Source organism: Jaculus jaculus, chromosome 15 (assembly GCF_020740685.1).
Source record: "Jaculus jaculus isolate mJacJac1 chromosome 15, mJacJac1.mat.Y.cur, whole genome shotgun sequence".
In the NCBI taxonomy this organism is placed as follows: domain Eukaryota; kingdom Metazoa; phylum Chordata; class Mammalia; order Rodentia; family Dipodidae; genus Jaculus; species Jaculus jaculus.
Genome location: NC_059116.1, coordinates 8,576,831 through 8,595,046, shown reverse-complemented (window position 1 = coordinate 8,595,046; position 18,216 = coordinate 8,576,831). Strand labels below are relative to the sequence as shown.

At 41.1% G+C, this 18,216-nt stretch overlaps 1 protein-coding gene across 1 annotated transcript in view; it reads right to left on the bottom strand.

Moving 5' to 3' along the window:
- The window catches only part of Serpinb7 (serpin family B member 7), a 60,832-nt gene that overhangs the window by 9,612 nt on the left and 33,004 nt on the right, over positions 1-18,216 (bottom strand). The window contains exons 2-4 of the mRNA XM_004654800.2: positions 8,144-8,332; positions 2,774-2,824; positions 1,942-2,058 (exon numbers count right to left, since the gene is read on the bottom strand). Of these exons, the coding sequence (XP_004654857.2) occupies positions 1,942-2,058; positions 2,774-2,824; positions 8,144-8,314 (339 nt within the window). The 5' untranslated portion in view covers positions 8,315-8,332. The remainder of the gene's footprint in view (positions 1-1,941; positions 2,059-2,773; positions 2,825-8,143; positions 8,333-18,216) is intronic.

The following is an 18,216-nucleotide window of genomic DNA, read 5'->3' as shown; positions in this document are numbered from 1 at the left end:
CTAAGCAGAATAACCCAAGTTCAATTCCTCAGCACCCTTAAACCAGATACACAGAAGCACAGAGAGGTTTCATGTGTCTGGAATTCCTTTTCAGTTGCCGGAGGATCTGGTACCCCATTCCCTCGCTCTCTCTCTCTCTCTCTCTTTCTGTCTCTCATATACACACACACCTAGCTCTATCTCTATCTGTCTGCTTGCAAATAAATAAAATAAAATATTTTTTAAATGTATGACTTTGACATTTATGAGAAAAGTAGTTTTTAGAAGAGTTGACTTTTTATTATAAATTCTTGGGAGGAAAAAGGGAGTAACATGACCATTCCAGGTTTTTAATCATGCCTCAGTTCCATGGCATTCTTTTTTCAAATGTATTTTGTTTTTATTTAGCTTATTTGAAAGAGAGAAAGACACAGAGCATGAGCCAGGGCCTCCAGCCACTGCAAATGAACTCCAGATGCATGTGCCACCATGTGCATTTGGTTTTACGTGGGTACTGGGAAATTGAAACTGGGTCCTTCGACATCATAGGCAGGTGCCTTAGCCACTGAGCTATCTCTCCAGCCCCTCTGCAGCATCATTTTTGGTTTTTTTTGGTTTTTTGAGGTAGGGTCTCACTCTAGCCCAGGCTGACCTGGAACTCACTATGGAGTCTCAGGGTGGCCTCGAACTCATGGCAATCCTCCTACCTCTGCCTCCCGAGTGCTGGGATTAAAGGCGCGCACCACCACGCCCGGCTTTGCGGCATCATTTTATATACCATAAGTGCTAGGGGAAAAAAAAAAACAAAGAATGTGAAAATCTACTATAAATAGCAACAGCAACAGTAGTCAAATCAAATTCCCAGTTTAATGGATTTTTTTTTCAGTGTGTGTAGGAATACAGAAAGCCAATGTGAGGAACAGCAGTATGACCCCTTTAAAACATATGTAAAAATATTCTGGGGTGATGGAAAAACTAAAAGTGGCCTAATATTTCATAATTGGCAGGGTACCAAAGGATTTGGGAGTGGTGCTGGGGAGGGGCAAGGAATTTGAGTAGGTGACAGACAGAGGTAATGCCTGGGTGGAACATGCGAGCTGGCAGAGATGCAGGTGATTAGGCCAGCAATGTCACTGAGGAGTTTTATACATAGCTGTCTGAGGAGTGGAGGAGTAAGAGGGACAGAAAACATGACCAGAGAAACATGGGCAGTGTGACTAACACCTCATAGTCCCTCCCAGGTGAGCAGCTTCTGGTAGCCATAGTAACAAGAGCTGCAAAGCCTCGGTTGAGGGCGGTAGCTTGGGAGAGGACATTCTGAGCCTCACTGGTCTTTGCGTAGGCAGGACACAATGATGACGCACTCTAACCAATGCCATGAGAAATACTATTAGTCTGCTGACCTATTTCTAACTCTCTGTTGAGTCTGAGCTTCTCCTCTGCCAGTAGATATAATACCTGGCCTTATTTGGCCATGTTTCCCAAGAAAATCTTATTTTTAAACAATCCATCTGAAAATATAAATAAGTAATAGCTAGAAATAAACAGGTCTGAGGAAAAGAAGGTGATGAGGAGAGACACACGATATAATAGCAGATTATTTTAGCGGGTCAATGGAAACAGAGGTTGATGCTTTTCTTTGGAGGCATAGACTCCTCTAAATGGACAGGCCCCTCCTCACCCCCGCCCACCACTGACATTTTAGTAGCACGTGAATGCTGAAGTTCTACGAAGCTTTGGGCTGCATCAGTCTTACCACTCCGAACATGTGGTCTCAATGGACGAAAAAAGGGGACGTGGGAAAAAGTGATACATTTTAAAGAGCATATTAGTAGCAACAAGGAAAATAATCACCTTTGTGAAGCTCATAGAAAGTCATGAGTCTTTATCCGTAGAGTAGACTGAACAAGATTCAGTTCTAGAGTGGAAATATAAGCTGCCAAGATAAGCCATTTTACCTACCTGACGAAGGTCGAATATCTTTTCTGCAAAAACGCCATTGGCCATGCTCAGTTCATAATCTTTATGGGATGAATTTATATCAGAAAGAACCCTTTTCAGTTGAGATTGCAGTCCTGGCTGTTTTTAAAAAGAAGCATCAAAATTTCATTCTTGTACCACAAGGATATGCATAATCTGATTAACATATGAAGCAATCCACATGTAATATAATATAAAAGAACTGGAAAATGATATTGCTCTTCCTCACCACAGAGGCGAGGTCCAATAAAAGAATTTACTAGGGCTGGAGAGATGGCTTAGTGGTTAAGCGCTTGCCTGTGAAACCTAAGGACCCCGGTTCGAGGCTCGGTTCCCCAGGACCCACGTTAGCCAGATACACAAGGGGACACACACGTCTGGAGTTCTTTTGCAGTGGCTGGAAGCCCTGGTGCACCCACTCTCCTCTCTCTCTCTCTATCTGTTGCTCTTAAATAAATAAATAAATAAAAATAAACAAAAAATTTTAAAAAAAAGAATTTACTAAAATAAGTAGAAAAATCATTTAAAAATAATTACTTTGCCTTATGTGCATATTAACCATTAATTTTTACCAATGCCAGTTGGTAGTAGAGAACAAAGAAAGGAAAATCTGGCAGACAAGGAAAATATTGGTTAAAAATGATTAGTTATCAAAACTTGTATTGGAAATCACCACTATCTGGAGATTTGAAACAGGTTTCTTTGTTTTAATTGGTTAGAAAACATATTAAAATATAGCATACTATTAAAAGATAGTATTTCCTTCAGTTTATTCTTAAATTTTCTTTTTCACTAAGGAACATTTTGTCTTTACCTGGTAATTTGACGAGTTCCCATGTCTTGATGGGGTGTTAAAATAAAGCATCTGTAAATGTGATAAAAAGAAAAACATCAGTGTCAGAGGTTACTACGAGATCAGTGAGCAAGAGATCTCAAGAATTCTATTTATTCTTAATATTGGAAAAGTAAAATATTATTAACTCAGTGTAGCTTAGACCACTCTAGTATTCTTTCTTTCATTCAATCTTTTTTTCAATCATACATTTATTCTTGGTTGAAATTAAATTTTCAGTTACATTAACAAAAATTCTCCATAAGCTTGTCTGAATTGTCGTTTCAATCGAGTGTCCAAAGCAGATGCATCCCATGACTGATTCTTCTCTTGAAAAAGGGAGAACGATGACCTCATTTAATTTTATTACCATCTCACATCATCAGGATTTTTGAAGTTGTGTTAATTTATATATGTGCAATAGTGACATTACTTTCCCTGAACCATCCCTATCTGGAGGTCAGCACATACATGGAAATGGTTGTGTTTTTTATCTGAAAAGTGTTCCCAAAAGCTTTGTTGTCAATGTAGTGGTGTTCAGCGGTGCTCCTTCTGATTGACTGGAGGGCAAGGATGAATTGCCCTAAAAGTCAGCTCACTCGGTTTGCTTTCTTCCTAGCTACCGTGAGGTAAGCTGAGCAGTTTTTTCTCTGCCATGTGGTCCCCTGCCCACACTACCTGCCCCTCATCTGCTCCCCACCACGATGAAATGTAACAGAGTTCCAAAGCGACAGGACCAAATGACCACGGGCTTCATGAAGCTGTGAGCCAAAATGAATCTTTCCTCCTTTTAAGATGATCTTCTCAGTTATTTTGCCACAGCAACAGAAAGTTGACTAAGCCAGAGGTTAAGGCCACGCCGCACATCCTTCCTAACTTGACACTGAATGAGAGAAGCCCATGTGAACCGTTGAACTCCACAGTTTTCAACGCAGTCTAGAAAATGCTCTGGCAATCTCACTATCAACACAACACAACTAAAATACATAGGCTCTTCTGTGACCCATGGAACTTCTAATCCTGTTTTTTGGATGACCCAGCAGAATGAAAACTTGAGCCAATGTGAATTAAACTATCAATTCCTGGGTTCACTAAACTTATTATTATTACTTATTATTTAAATCTAAACTACCAATTCCCCTGCTTGCTTGCTTAGTTTCTTTCTTCCTTCCTTTCTATCTTTCTTTCTTTATACTTTTTTGTTTTGACCAGGTATGCTATTATGTAAGCCCATAATTCATTATTTCCTATCAACTGTTACCTTTAAATTTCTTTAAATTTCATTTTATAAGATAATAGCTTTATTAATTTTATAGTTTTATTTTCTAAAGCACTGCATCACCTGAGCATTGAAGAACTTCCCCTGCCTCTTCCTGCCTCCAGCTGTATAGGGTTCTCAACATGCAGAGGTTCCTCTAATTTTCCAGATATTAATAACAGAAAACTCAAAATTATTTGGATGCATGCCTTATTTCATTCAGTATGTTCCTTTGAGCTCACAAACTCTGGTTTTATCTTGTATTTTTGTCCTATTTTTTTAAACCCACACATTATCTCACACAAGGGAGGAGCTACATACATTTACTTCTGGTAGGCATTTGTGCTTACCACATTTAAAATTATTCTTTATGCATCACACATAATATTTGTTAGGAAATGGGCATTTTAGTCTGGTAGAGGATTTTCTCATGGTGAGTGAGTGTGTGTGTGTGTGTGTGTGTGTAGTAATGGTTATGTGAGTGAGTGTGTGTGTGTGTGTGTGTGTAGTAATGGTTATGTGAGTGAGTGAGTGTGTGTGTGTGTGTGTGTGTGTAGTAATGGTTATGTGAGTGAGTGTGTGTGTGTGTGTGTGTAGTAATGGTTATGTGAGTGAGTGAGTGTGAGTGTGTGTGTGTGTGTGTGTGTGTAGTAATGGTTATGTGAGTGTGTGTGTGTGTAGTGTGTGTGTGTGTGTAGTGTGTGTGTGTGTGTGTGTGTGTGTGTAGTGTGTGTGTGTGTGTGTGCATGCGTGTGTGGTAGAATAATGGTTGTGTCATGCGTTCTCCTCAAAGCTTTGCTGAGGAAACTTCCCCATCCTTGCTGCACTGCCCGCTCTACCATCAGGGTCACTTGTGGTCACATTTCAGTCTTTCTCCCATCTGTTTCTTTAATTCAAGATGATGCGCACACAAGTTCATAAAATCCTAAATGCTTCAAGATTCAAGCCTTCAGCATTGAATTGAGCTTATTGCAAAAAAAAAAAAACTGTGAGATTCATAATAAAAACTGGAAGGCTTAATATATTAAGCTTAGTGAAAAACTTCCTTATTTATGCTATTAAGATTTTAACGCATTCGTATTTGATGATGCACTTTTGATTAGCTTGAATTACCTTTTGTGCTTATGTTGATTTTGTTTTGATTGTCAGTGAGCATAGTATCGGATTCGACATTTTGAACTAGAACCTGAGAGGACTGAGACCCTTAGGCAACTCTGGGTCACCAGCTCATGGGGACATCAACTATTTGCCAAGTGAAACACTTCCTTGCCTTTAAATCTATAGACTTGATAAACTGTCCTTGTGAGATTATAGTCCTCAGGGGTATAAAAAGAGATCAATCCATAAGAAAATAAGCCTTGCTAATTTGCAATATCCCTCTTAGATTACAGAATAATCCAAATCCACAACATGCATTTGGTTATGCTGCACAAGAAAGGATCCAGTGAACGATGGCAAGATAAATTGGGATGATCAATGTATTAATTAGGCTGACTTAACCTATGACATATGCACAGATCAACATATCACACTGTGCCCAGTGAAATGTAAAATGATTCTTTGTAAATTACAATTTTATTTGAAAAACAAACATTGAATTTAGTTTAGAAAAATGGAAGAAAATCCTGGAAAAAATAAAATAAGGAGTTGGGACTTTTTCAGTTTGGGTTTTATATATGTATATATTTGTATATGTATATATTTATATATATATACATATGTACATATATGTACATATATATATACACATATTTGTATATACATGTATATATATACATGTATGTATGTATGTATATATTTGTTTCTTAGTATGCAGAACAGGAAGTTCAAGGACATCCTTGGGGAATCACAGATTGTTCATTGGGAAATGTGCACAAGCTGAAAGCATAATTCAATGGCAATAACCTGGAATGTGTTTTATTGTTTCAGTTTGCACAATCTGGAAGAGTGACTTCATAACTTATGACCTAACCTAGACAAATAATGAAAATGAGAAAATAAAGATGAAAAAAAGATGTGTCTAATCAAGATAGCGCTACTACTTAGGCACCCTAACAAAGATGAGCAGCCAGTCATCGAATATCTAAGACAGCTTTCACATGTATGTGCACTTCATATATGTGTGTATTTGTATGTGAGGGTGAGTGAGTGTACTTGTGTGCATAAGAATGTGTGTATGTGCTTATGTGAAGAAGCCAGAGCTTAACCTTTGGGGGCTTTTCCCTTAATTGTTTTCCACCTTATTTTTTGAAACAGGTCCCCTCACTAAGCCTAGATCTGATTGAGCTACCCTAGATAGCTAATATGTGAGATGGCTCCTGTAATCAGAAGTGAGAGTGTGTGGAGAACATAGGGTAACTGGTTTTAGAACTACTGAGCCAAAGTGAGCTGGGTATGGAAAGACAAGAACCCAGAGGCATCAGAGACTCATTGCACTTCGGTTCCTCCAGCCATACTTAAGAAAGTTCAAATTAACTGCCAGACCATGTTGGACCACTCCTACTACTTAGCCGGTGACTCCTGCATTCTTGGCTGTGTTTTGTTCTTTAAGAAGAACGTGTGCATTCAGCAATGGCACAGGTGTAACTAAGGAGGAATAATGACATTAAGTGTTCCTAAGTGACACGTAGCTTCTACCTGAAGTGCAAGCTTTCATGGTCCTTGATGTTTTCATGTAGGAAACTTGGACTTTCTTTTTCCTTCTGGTAATTTGTCAATGAATTCAGATAATGACAAGAAACTCGTGGGTCTGTACAATTAAGCATTTCACAATATTTGGATTGAGCATTAAAAGAAAGAGAGGGGTTATGAATCAACTTTCCCTCTGGCCTCTACCTTAAGCCAAGAAACAAATATTATAGTGATTATTTTTTTTTAATCCTCTTAGTCCAATAAAACTCAACTATGTCTGAGACAGCTAAAATGTGCACAATTTTTAAATAGTGCTGTAATCCAAATCCAAGACTTAGTTCATGATAGAATTCAGTGAACCTGCTATGTGAGAAGAGAAAGGAACTCCAAGAAAAGATGGTAATAAAGACTACACTTCTGAGTTAGATACAGACAAGGAAAGACAGAAATATCAGAGCAGACTGAAAAATATGAGAATAATACAGGACCTTGTAAATAAATAGAACTTTTGGACTCTTCCTCCAAATGCAAGCAGTCTTCATGCTAATTGAACCATACTGGATGTCAGACATGCCAGTTCTTAGCTTTCATCTGACCAGGGTAGTAAGAGATTACAAGGAAGCAGTACGGAGGAAGGGTGAAAGGATCTATGTGAGGTGGTAAGAGAAAGAGGGAAAATGAAACGAGAGTCAGGGCAATGGAGGAGGAGGGGGAATGGAATCCACTAATATGAACTGTGTTGGAAAATGCCACACGATGCCAAAACTCTCCTTGCTAATTGAAAGGCGGCAGAGATGAAGGCCCTGTGGGCATCCTCCTGCTGTCTGGAATGCACGATTTGGTCTCTCACATCCAGTAGCCAGTGTTTACACTAGGACATGAAGGTGTGCTTGAACACTTGTCCAACAGGTGTGAGGTTCCACACCAAATGCTGCAAACAAAAACAGAACAGAACAGAACCTGCACACCACTGGGACCTCTGTCCAGCTGACCTATCTCGCCCCTACCTATTCAGGTAGTTCTTGTCACACCCTAGGGTAAAAAGTTAGACGGCCTATTAAAGCCCAGATTGCTGGCCCCGCACCCAAGTTACTGATTTGGGGAGGCCTGGGGTGGAGGCCCTAGCATTTGCATTTCTACCAAGTTCTCCTGTGGGGCTGCAGCTCTAGGGAAAACACGCTTGAGAACCACTGCTTGGAGGAGGCAAACACCCTGAGTTCTGAACTCACCCCTGCTGCCTCCCGGCTCCAACACCCAGGACCGGGCCTGAAGCTTGGCTGGACGGCGTGCGCTTGGCACAAGGGGAGCCCTGGCTCGGATCCGAAGTACAAAACATTGAGAGAAAGGGCGGGGGGGGGGAGATGAAAAGAAAAAGTACTGCAAGTTGTATCCATGTGACACAACTTGTGGCCAGTGAGATGGTCTCCGGGACAAAGGCCTTTGCCCCGAAAGCCGAGACTGACCTTATCGATCTGACGTGCGCAGTCGCCGCGAGCGCCCAGGCGGACCAGGGCCAGCGCCGTGAAGATGCTCAGCGAGGAGAAGAACACGTTCGCGTTGCCCTGGCTGCTGCTCTCCATCTCTCCGAACAGGTCGAAGCCGAATTCTGCATTCGCTGCGGCAAGGGAGGCCATCGTGAACGCGAGCGCCGTCTAGAGGTCAACGGGAACAGAGCACGGTTTCCGTGAATGCTTTGTCAGTTCAAAGCTTCGCGTCTTGTCTTTTGAGTGCAACCATCAAATAACTTGGGATAGAAAGAGAAGGTTTGGGGCTGGGGAGGTGGATTAGTGGTTAAGGCGCTTGCCTGTGAAGCCAAAGGACCCCGGTTCGAGGCTCGATTCCCCAGGACCCATGTTGGCCAGATGCACAAGGGGGCGCACGCATCTGGAGTTCTTTTGCAGTGGCTGGGGGCCCTGGCGCGCCCATTCTCTCTCTCTCTCTCTCTCTCTCTCTCTCTCAATCGCTCTCGCTCTCACTCTCTTTCTCTGTCTCCTTGCAAGTAAAATTTTAAGAGAGAGAGAAGGCTTCCTTGGCCCAGTGTCCCCGTTTCTGGCACTTTATCTCTTGGAAAATATACAAGACCTATTTTCCTCACATTGATATTTTTATCAGAACAAACCTACCAGTGCTGTGTATTCCAAGGCAAATTCCCAGTTCTTATGGAAGCGGTGTGTTTACACTCACTAGACCTCTTTTTGAGTCTCACATTCATGGGGCTAATTATTTCTCAGATTGCCAAACGGAAGTAGAGTAAACGTGGCATTTCAAGTCAACATTACAATATTACAGATTCAGCCCATTCAAGATAATATTATAGCTTTCGTTTTCTAAACCATCTGTAGTGTTGTTTTGTTGTTGTTTATTGTTTTATTTTGCACGTGCATGTGTAGCATGTGTGGTGTGGTATGTATGAGGTAGTGTGTTTTCTGTGTGTGTGTGTGTGTGTGCGCGTGTGGTGAATGCACATGAATGTACAAATGTGAGTGTCCCGTGTGCACACATAAGGTCAGGGGAGAGTGCCAGGCGTCCTTCTATTCCTTATCAGCTTATCTCCTTGAACCAATGTCTCTCTGAACATGCAGCTACAGATTTCACAAGCCCCAGAGATTCTCTGCTCTACACTGCCCACAGACCACCACCAGCTGTCTTCAGAGGTGCGGAGAAACCAAACTCGGGTGGTCTCAGGCCCTCTCTTTCCCTCATGCTTGAGGAGCAAGCACTGTTGGCTATTGATCCATCTCCCCAAACCTCTCTCCGTTTCTATCAACTCATTTCCTTACCTTTTCTCCTCACTATGGTCTGCATACACACCACTCATTATAGTTTTACAAGATCATTTTAATTTTAAATGTTATCCTGTGGAGATGAGCTACAGGAATGAACTATGGGAATTAACTGTGGGAATGTTTCCTATGGACCTTACAAATAAATTCTGTGATATTATTGCTGTGAGGTGCTAAATTCCTTACTTTTAACTCGCCCTCGAGTTAATCTTACAACTGCATAACCCACCTGCTTAAAGTAATGGGACGAGGTTTCCTCGGCCCTGGGGAACCTTGGGGTGAACAGCGCAGATGACCAGTGTTGACAATGTTCTGATATAGATGTTGACGGATCTGAAGATATGCCCTGTGCCCCTTTCCTCTGTGACTTTGCTGGACTCTGAACTCAGAACAACCACACATGCATAAGAAGTGCTGATCACAGCGCTGAAGACAGAAAGGTCAGTCACTGTGGGCCGACGGATGTGTCGACGGCGTCAAGTGGGCTTAACATGGTATCTCTTATGATGTGTGCATGTGGTGTGTTCCGTCATACTCCTAAATCCCTTCCTTTAGCAAATGTTCAAGGATTATCCAGTGTCGAAAGTCCTTTACCCTTTGCTCGTGCAATGCACCAGTTGTTCATATATTGCTGGTTTTCCACTGCGTGTTAAATAAAAGTGCCAGTGAGTGCCTGTACACAGAGGCAGCCAGGGCCACAGGAACATCCGAGCAGCAAGTACAGCAGGCTCACTAACGGCTTAGCCGCCTTCTCTTCAGGTTCCTTCCACCCCACCCCGTGACACCCTCCTTCCCCCACACACCCCACCCCCCAGCTGCTGCCGGAGCAGCCAGACCACTCCTGGGCTGGGTACGCCAGGAGTTCTCTCTCTCAGCACCCAGGCTCTGCTTCTAAAGGCAGTTTGGCCATTTCTAGACAGAAAAGTTCAAGGAGATGGTCTTCACTAATTCAAATAGGGCACTAATGCAAATAGGGCACTATCCATCTTTGTTCTCATGAATGAATCATTTCTTTCAAAGACCACTACTTCCTGATTTTAATTGAAAAGGTAATTATCATTAGATGTGTTGTGAACATTCCCAGCACTTTTTTTCAACACACAAGATTAATTTTTGTTAGAAAAGCTGGGCTAGAGTAACAAATTAGGATCAACAAGGAAAATTTTCGTGGAATTCTCAATAGCATTCTTTCTGACACACAGAGGTGATATCACTATGAAATTCCTCAAGGGTCCACTGTTTGTGGTCGTTATTGTTTCATTGTTTCAAGGCGGGACCTCAGTCTTGCCCAAGCTGACCCAGAACTCACTATGTAGCCCAGGTTGGCCCCAAACTTACTATAATCTTCCTACTTCAGCCTCCACAATGCTGGGAATATAGGTGTGTACCACCACACCTGACCATAATGAGTTTTTTTTTTTCAGAGTTAAATTCAGCTTTTTGCAATTCAATGTCTCATTCCTCAGTCACATTAAAGGAACATAGGGTAAGAAAATCTTACTCAATACAGCCTTTATTCCAAGACAGAACATCTTTGTTCTTTGAAATATTATCCCAGAGCTGAGCATATGTGGCTCAGTGGCAGAGTGCCTGCCTAGAACGTGCGAGGCCCTACATTCTCTAGTAATCACCCAAATAAAATAAGTTATCTGGAGAGGTATTAAGTTGATTTTACATCTAATCCACGAATCCAAGACAAGGAGTGCTCACAGCTACCATAACTGCTGCCAGGAAAAGTAAAAGCTTGGAGCAACGAGAGGAAAGGAGAAAATTGGGGGCTGGGGCTGGGGCCAGCTTCATGCACCAGGAAGGTCCCCAAACGTTTCAGGAACTGAAATCATATTTTAGACTCAGGGGGAAAAAAAATGAGCATTACTTCTCAAACATGAAAAAGATGATCCAAGTTAGCAAATACACAAGTAATGTATGAAAAGGAACTGCACATGGATTGTTAAATTAATTCTAGTGGTCATAAAAATTTCGTTACTTTTACCCGGAACTGGTGTGGGAGACTCTGTCCCTTTAGAAGACTTGACATGACTTCTCATTGGTTGTCGAACATCATAGGTGTTGCGGCATGAAATGAATAACTCTTAGGAAGTGACTTCAAAGGCAAAAGTGTAATAATCCTTTCCAAAAGTTTATGTAAAAATTATACTTAGCACAGGGTTGTGGACCTATTTCAACACATTGAAGTGATTTAGGCTACCACCATTAAACTAAGATCCTGTTTCGGGAGCTGAATCCATTGCTCAATGCAGCCTGCAATCTGCCGGGTAATATAACGTCCCTGTTTGCAGAAATATACTTTAGTCGTGCATTTTTCTTTGCACAAAACTTTTAATTCTTTCTTGTTGCTTTACCAATCGTGCCTTACTCCTTTATTCATTTGGGCTTAAAAAGAAGAGAACAATTTTCAATTTGTCAACATTTTTTTTTTTAACAAATCCTCATTGCCCAGACTTTTTTTTTTTTTCATTGCGGTAACTTTCCACAAAGCTGTCATCAATTCCCAGCAGCACCGCGCAAGGGTTTGTTCATTGGAAACACAGGGTCACACTGGAGGGCTGGCTCAGTGATCAAGAGCTCAGTGAGGGGGGCACGTGCTAGCCTGAGGGCCTGAAAGACCCATTGAGTTCCGTGTCCCAGCAACCCATGTAAACAGCTGAGCTTGACCACACACATGTCCCGTGGGAAGCAGACACCTGAGAACTTCTGGGGCTCACAAGACCCTGAGAGCTCCTGAATCAATGAAGAGACTATCGGAAGGAAGCAAACAGATGAACAATGAAGGAAGAAAGACACATGACATTCTCCTTTGACCACTGCTGAACACACACACACACACACACACACACACACACACACCACCACCACCACCACATCATACCTGCTACACACACCACAGAACAGGGCACATAATTTTGTTAACAGAGCTATCATATTAGATTTTTTAAAAAACTATATAAAAAAAACACAGGCCAAGACATTCCTAAACAACTAAAATTCTCAGGAAATAATTAATATCATAATCTTAACTGCCCTTGTACTAAAAGGTTCACGCCTGTTGAAAATAAATTCCATTTCCTATGATGGTTTTGTTCACTCTCTGTATGCAGGTGTACTGCAGTCTCATGAAGTGAAGATGAGATTCTTAGACTCTCCTCTTATAAGAAGTTCAAATCCCACTGGCAAATAGGCAATTTTGTTTAAAGCTGAGTTAATAATGTTATGCCCCAAAATTTCATTGAGATAAGAATGAAAATAAGTATATATGAAAGGATCTTTCTTTCTCCTGTAAAACATTCATAAGAACTTAGAAGATAAATAAACATCAACAAAATAAACTTAATTTTAAAAAGCCACTGATAAGTGCCAAATGAGCTAATACTTAGTTACGTAACTACAAAAATTGATTTAAAAAAGATGTGAAGAATGTTGTTGTGATATTACTCAACAGGACATTGTTCAGATATAGCAATAAAGAAAATTCTTTTTTATCATAAAAGAACATGGTTACAGCAGGTACATTTTTATTATACTATAAAACAACAAAAACCCCACAATATTCTTGTATTTCTTGTAGAGAAGTTTGAATTTAATCCAAAATAGGTGACTCTGATAGTATTAAAGTTAGTACAGTTAACAAATGTTCTTTCTTAAATCCAGCACTTCAGACTTGAGAACCTAAAACTCCAGGAGCCTGACATCTATGTGATTGCCTATAATATATTTAAAACAAGAGAATTTATACACTTTGCCTTCAATTTTCAATATACTAATATACTCTGTCAAAGAAACAACAACAACAAAAGATTTCTCCAAAGCTTTGTTTTAAATGTCTTTTAAAAAAGAAGAAAAAGACTTAAATTAAGCACAAAAACATCCCAGGCACAAATTGCATATAATAAAACATGAAATTAGGATAGTATTTCATGGCCCTATACTTATATGTAGTTGATAAATTATGTGTCACTAGTGCTTGATAAAAATATGTCTAATCTTTGACTTTGAAAATAGAAGGAAAATTAATGGTGAATTCGTAAAGAATGGTTTCTATATTTACTGAATTAAAATGACATATTAAAACATGATGAATAAGTAAATAATTATTGAATGTGCTTGTTTTTATTCTCATTCTTAATTTTGCTTATTAATAAGGCAGGTATAGTGTTATAAGATAGTTATTGGTCTACCAATGCAGAAACATTTTAAAATCTCTTTATTTTAAAACAAAGTAGTTCCAGGCTTTGATAAATCACTAAACAAATGGCTTCCTCTATGATTAAAAGTATTCAGTTCTATTTTTAAAAAATCAGTATATTCCAACATATATAGTGAGTTAAATAAGAGCACTGGGAACAAGATCTAGATCTGTATGTAATTTCCTATTTTCCTGTTCAAAGATGGAAGAGAAAGTTTTCTACTGAGAGTTGATGAGTTGATCTTCAGCACCATGGTGTATGCCATTCTCCATGACGCCGAGATCAGTCAACCATCAGCAAGCCATGGCGTGAACAGGGTAAAACAATTTTGGTAGTTGGATGTGTTTAACATCTCAAATGCCCAGAAGACTCAATTATATTCTCCCTCCTCATTCTCCCACCGTCCCTCCCTCCCTGTCACTGTAAACACAGGAAGCATTTACCTTACTGTCTTCATAGAGGAAGTTGCAGCTGGTTGGGTGAGTCTGAAAGAGTTCCCTGCATTACTCTGAAATATAAAGCCTCTGACTTGGACACTCCCTGTTTCCGTTTGTAATGACCATGATCATTTAAAATAACTCCACTGAAATGATATTTTCAGTTTCTTTTTAAAAAAGCGAATTAGAAGAAATTTGTAGAGTGTCACCTAAGGCTCCAATTCAAAATCGTCAAAATATACCATTTTATTGAATCAAATTTTAGCATGGAAATGTATTTATTCAGTATTAGTATCACACCATACTTTTCAAAAATACACCCCTACCTACATCATGGCATAAAAATAGCACCTTTACAAATGGAAATTCAATCACTGATTTGCTATGGCTATTGGTTTCATATCTCCCCTTCAAAAGTTAGTATAGACCAAGAAACATGGAAGAGCTCCTCTTTCTAGCAACTGTAAATTCAGTATTATAAAGGGCTATCACGCACACACACACACACACACATGAGCATGTTGGGAATACTACATTTGAGGAAAGCAGGTGACCCGACTCTTAAGGAGAAGGTTATCTATTATTTAATGTTTCTACCTTTACCTTACACATTATTCCTATGCTGTTCCTACACTGTCTTCATTTTAGTTGCTTGACTTGTTTCTACAATTGAACATCTTTTTTTTTAACTTTTTGTTCATTTTTTATTTATTTATTTGAGAGTGACAGAGAGAGAAAGAGGCAGAAAGAGAGAGAGAGAGAGAGAGAATGGGCGTGCCAGGGCCTCCAGCCACTGCAAACGAACTCCAGACACATGCGCCCCCTTGTGCATCTGGCTAATGTGGGTCCTGGGGAATCGAGCCTTTAACAGGGGTCTTTAGGCTTCACAGGCAAGCGCTTAACCACTAAGCACCTCTCCAGCCCTATTGTTTTTTGTTTGTTTGTTTGTTTGTTTGTTTTTAAGTAGGGTCTTCCTCTCACCAAGGCTGAGCTGAAATTCTCTTTTTAGTCTTAGGCTGGCCTTGAACTCACTATGATTCTCCTACTTCAGCCTCCACAGTACTGGGATCAATGGTGTGCAGCAATACACCCAGCTGAATTATTTTTAACAGATTATACACCTCTTTTATTCCCTCTCCCTTGTTCTCATTTCCCTGGGGCCTGTTCTATGGGGTTGTGGGATTCACTGTTGGGTCACTGAGACCTCAGTCAGTCCCAATGGGATAGAGGGCTGACTGTGCCTCAGGGTATTCCCACCCTCTGTGTGGCTCTTATGATCTTCCTGGCCCTCTTCTGCAATGCTCTCTGAGCCATGGCAGGCCTACTGGCAATCTGATTTAGTATTGAGTTCTTTGCTGCCTCTGAATTGAAGTTTTTTTTTTATTTAAACATATTTTATTTTAGTTATTTGAGAGAGGGAAAGAGGCAGAATGAAAGGAGAGAGAGAGAATGGGTGCTCCAGGGCTTCCAGCCACTGCAAATGAACTCCAGATGCGTGTGCTTCACAGACCAGCGCTTTTCCACTAAGCCATCTCTCCAGCCCCAACTGAACATCTTAATCATTTGAAACTCTCTAAAATGAATATCCTTTCAGACCACTAAGTATGTTTTAATATACTGAACATGTGGAGAGCAATATGTTCCTCCATCAGAAGAGGAATAAATTAGTGGTAGGAAAATAAAACAGACACACACACACACACACACACACACACACACACACACATCAGACACAGTGTGATCATTGCTAATTTCAAGGAAAGCAAAGATCGTACTATGAAATGGATATCATAGTACACTTTATAGATTAGCCATGGGTAAAATTACAGTTGTGATAGTAAAAATTTGAAAATGTGCTTACACAGAAGTGGAGGGCAACAGAGCTCTCAAGTAATCCATTACTGCGGCATGATAGGAAGTCTGTACATAGTCATCAAAAGCAAAAGTCAAAACTGAGCGGCATCAGCATGCGATTTAGACGTCTGGAGAAAGGTGCCAGAAATAGAAATCAAGGCAGCTGAGTGTCGGGGCTTGTATTCAGTGGGCATCAGAGTGAGGGGTGGAAGGCAAGCGGATATGGATTGGTCACATGACAAGCTCGGGGGTCTCTCAAGTGGACTCCTCACTACTCGGATAACATGTTACCCAGAAGGAAAATGAATGACAAGTTATCAGATCGAGGGTTAAATCTCAGCTTGGCAACTCTTCTAGCTCTATGACCTTAAACAAGCAACCTAATTTCACTGGGCCTCCATTCTCTCATCCATGATATAAGAATTCAGATGAACTTTAACATCGCATAAACAGCATGACACTTACAGCGTGCTCAATAATCTTAATTCTGCTGTTGTATCTTCTCTATATACCACTGCCATAAAACTCTTGGTCATTTCTCTTTTTCTTCTTTAAAAGAGTTTCTTTCTTTATTTTTAAAAATATTTTCTTTATTTACTTGGGAGAGAGAGAGAATGGACACACCAGGGTCTCTAGCCACTGCAAGGAAACTCCAGACACATGCGCTACCTTGTGCATCTGGTTTTACATGGGTGCAGAGGAATCAAGCCTGGGCCCCTAGGTTTCACAGGCAAGTACCTTGTTTACTAAGCCACCTCTCCAGCCCTCTGTCTTTCTTTCCCTCTTTCGTTCTTTCTTGAGAGAGAAAGAGAAGCAGACAGAGTGGGTATGGCAGGACCAGGGCCACCTGCACTGCAAATGAACTGCAGAAGCTTGTGCCACTTTCTGCATCTGGCTTTATGTGGGTACTGAGGAAGCAAACCCAAGCTGTCAGGATTTGCCAACAAGTGTCTTGAACCACTTAGTGGTCCCTCCGGCCCTGCCAGTGCTTTCTCATATAGTGCCTTCTGCCACTAATATTCCTCTGGTGGAAAGCTCTGTGTCTCCCCCAAAATAATGCAGAACTTCTACATAAGGTTTAGGCATTGAGAGTGAAAGTTCAGAATAGACAGAAGGGAGGAGAGGTGGGTGGGATGAGTGATGGATGATGTGTGGAGGGTGAGGGTCACCAATGTGTCCCCATGTGTCTGGGGCTCTCTGGCTTCAAGATGCTAGAACTTCCTTGGTTCTTCTTAGACGTTCATGAAAACCCATCTACTTCCTCAAAGTACATTTCCTCTCACAGGGCCTTTGCTTGCCTAGTGTACCCTCCAACTAGCTCCAGATGAGACATACCTACCTTCTACCAGAAGATATTCCACACCCTCTCCCAAATATGCCATCCTTGACAGGAGACATGAGCTCCCATGCCAGAGATAGAATCAAAGTTTAGAAACCAAGTATCAGATACACAAGAATGCATAATATGATGCCAATTTTTAAAAAAAATCAAGCCAAGCAAACATGTGTGGCTAAGGATACCGAGATGGTTGCCCTAGTTCCTGGTAGTGGGAGGAGAGGTCTCCTTAGGTAAGAGTGAGGAGAGGAGAGGAGCCGTAAGGGCCTTGAATGTTCTCTCTGATGCCTTCTATACATATCCTGAATGCAACTTTGTGTTTGCAAGTAAAATTTCACGTTTTGTTTTCTAGTCAAGAAGAAGTTTTAAAAATCCAAACACCTCAGAGATAGTGGCCCAGCACATTGCAGATAGTTGATTATGGGACTAATCCCTCGAGCAACTTTTGTCCGAGGGTGAGCTGGGATTCTGGGCCAAGGAAACACAGTCATGAGCAGCGTGCTCAGGAAGGCTGGGAAGAGGGTCAGCGTGGCCTGCAGTAGTGGCCAGGAGTCAATGCGCTATTTCCTGCAGTCCCCTAACCCCTGCAAAGGTGCTGATGGAGACATATGTGGCCTCACCAGGAGGGGATCCCTACAAGAAAGCAATCTGGAAGGTTCTGAGGCCTCTGCACATGACCTCTGGCCAACTACACTGGGCTTGATATGCAGTGGAAACTTACCTGTAACCTACATGAGCAGACAAAGGGGTTTTAAAGCCAGCATCCTGACACACAGAAGCAGGGCTGAGAATCATACTCACAGACAAAACGTTCTCAGAGCATTCTGCACTACTCAGCCCTGAATATTGTCCACACGCGCTCATGAAGGTCCCAGAGAAAGGCTGAGATGAGCGCCTCACCAACCCAAATCAAGCATTTCT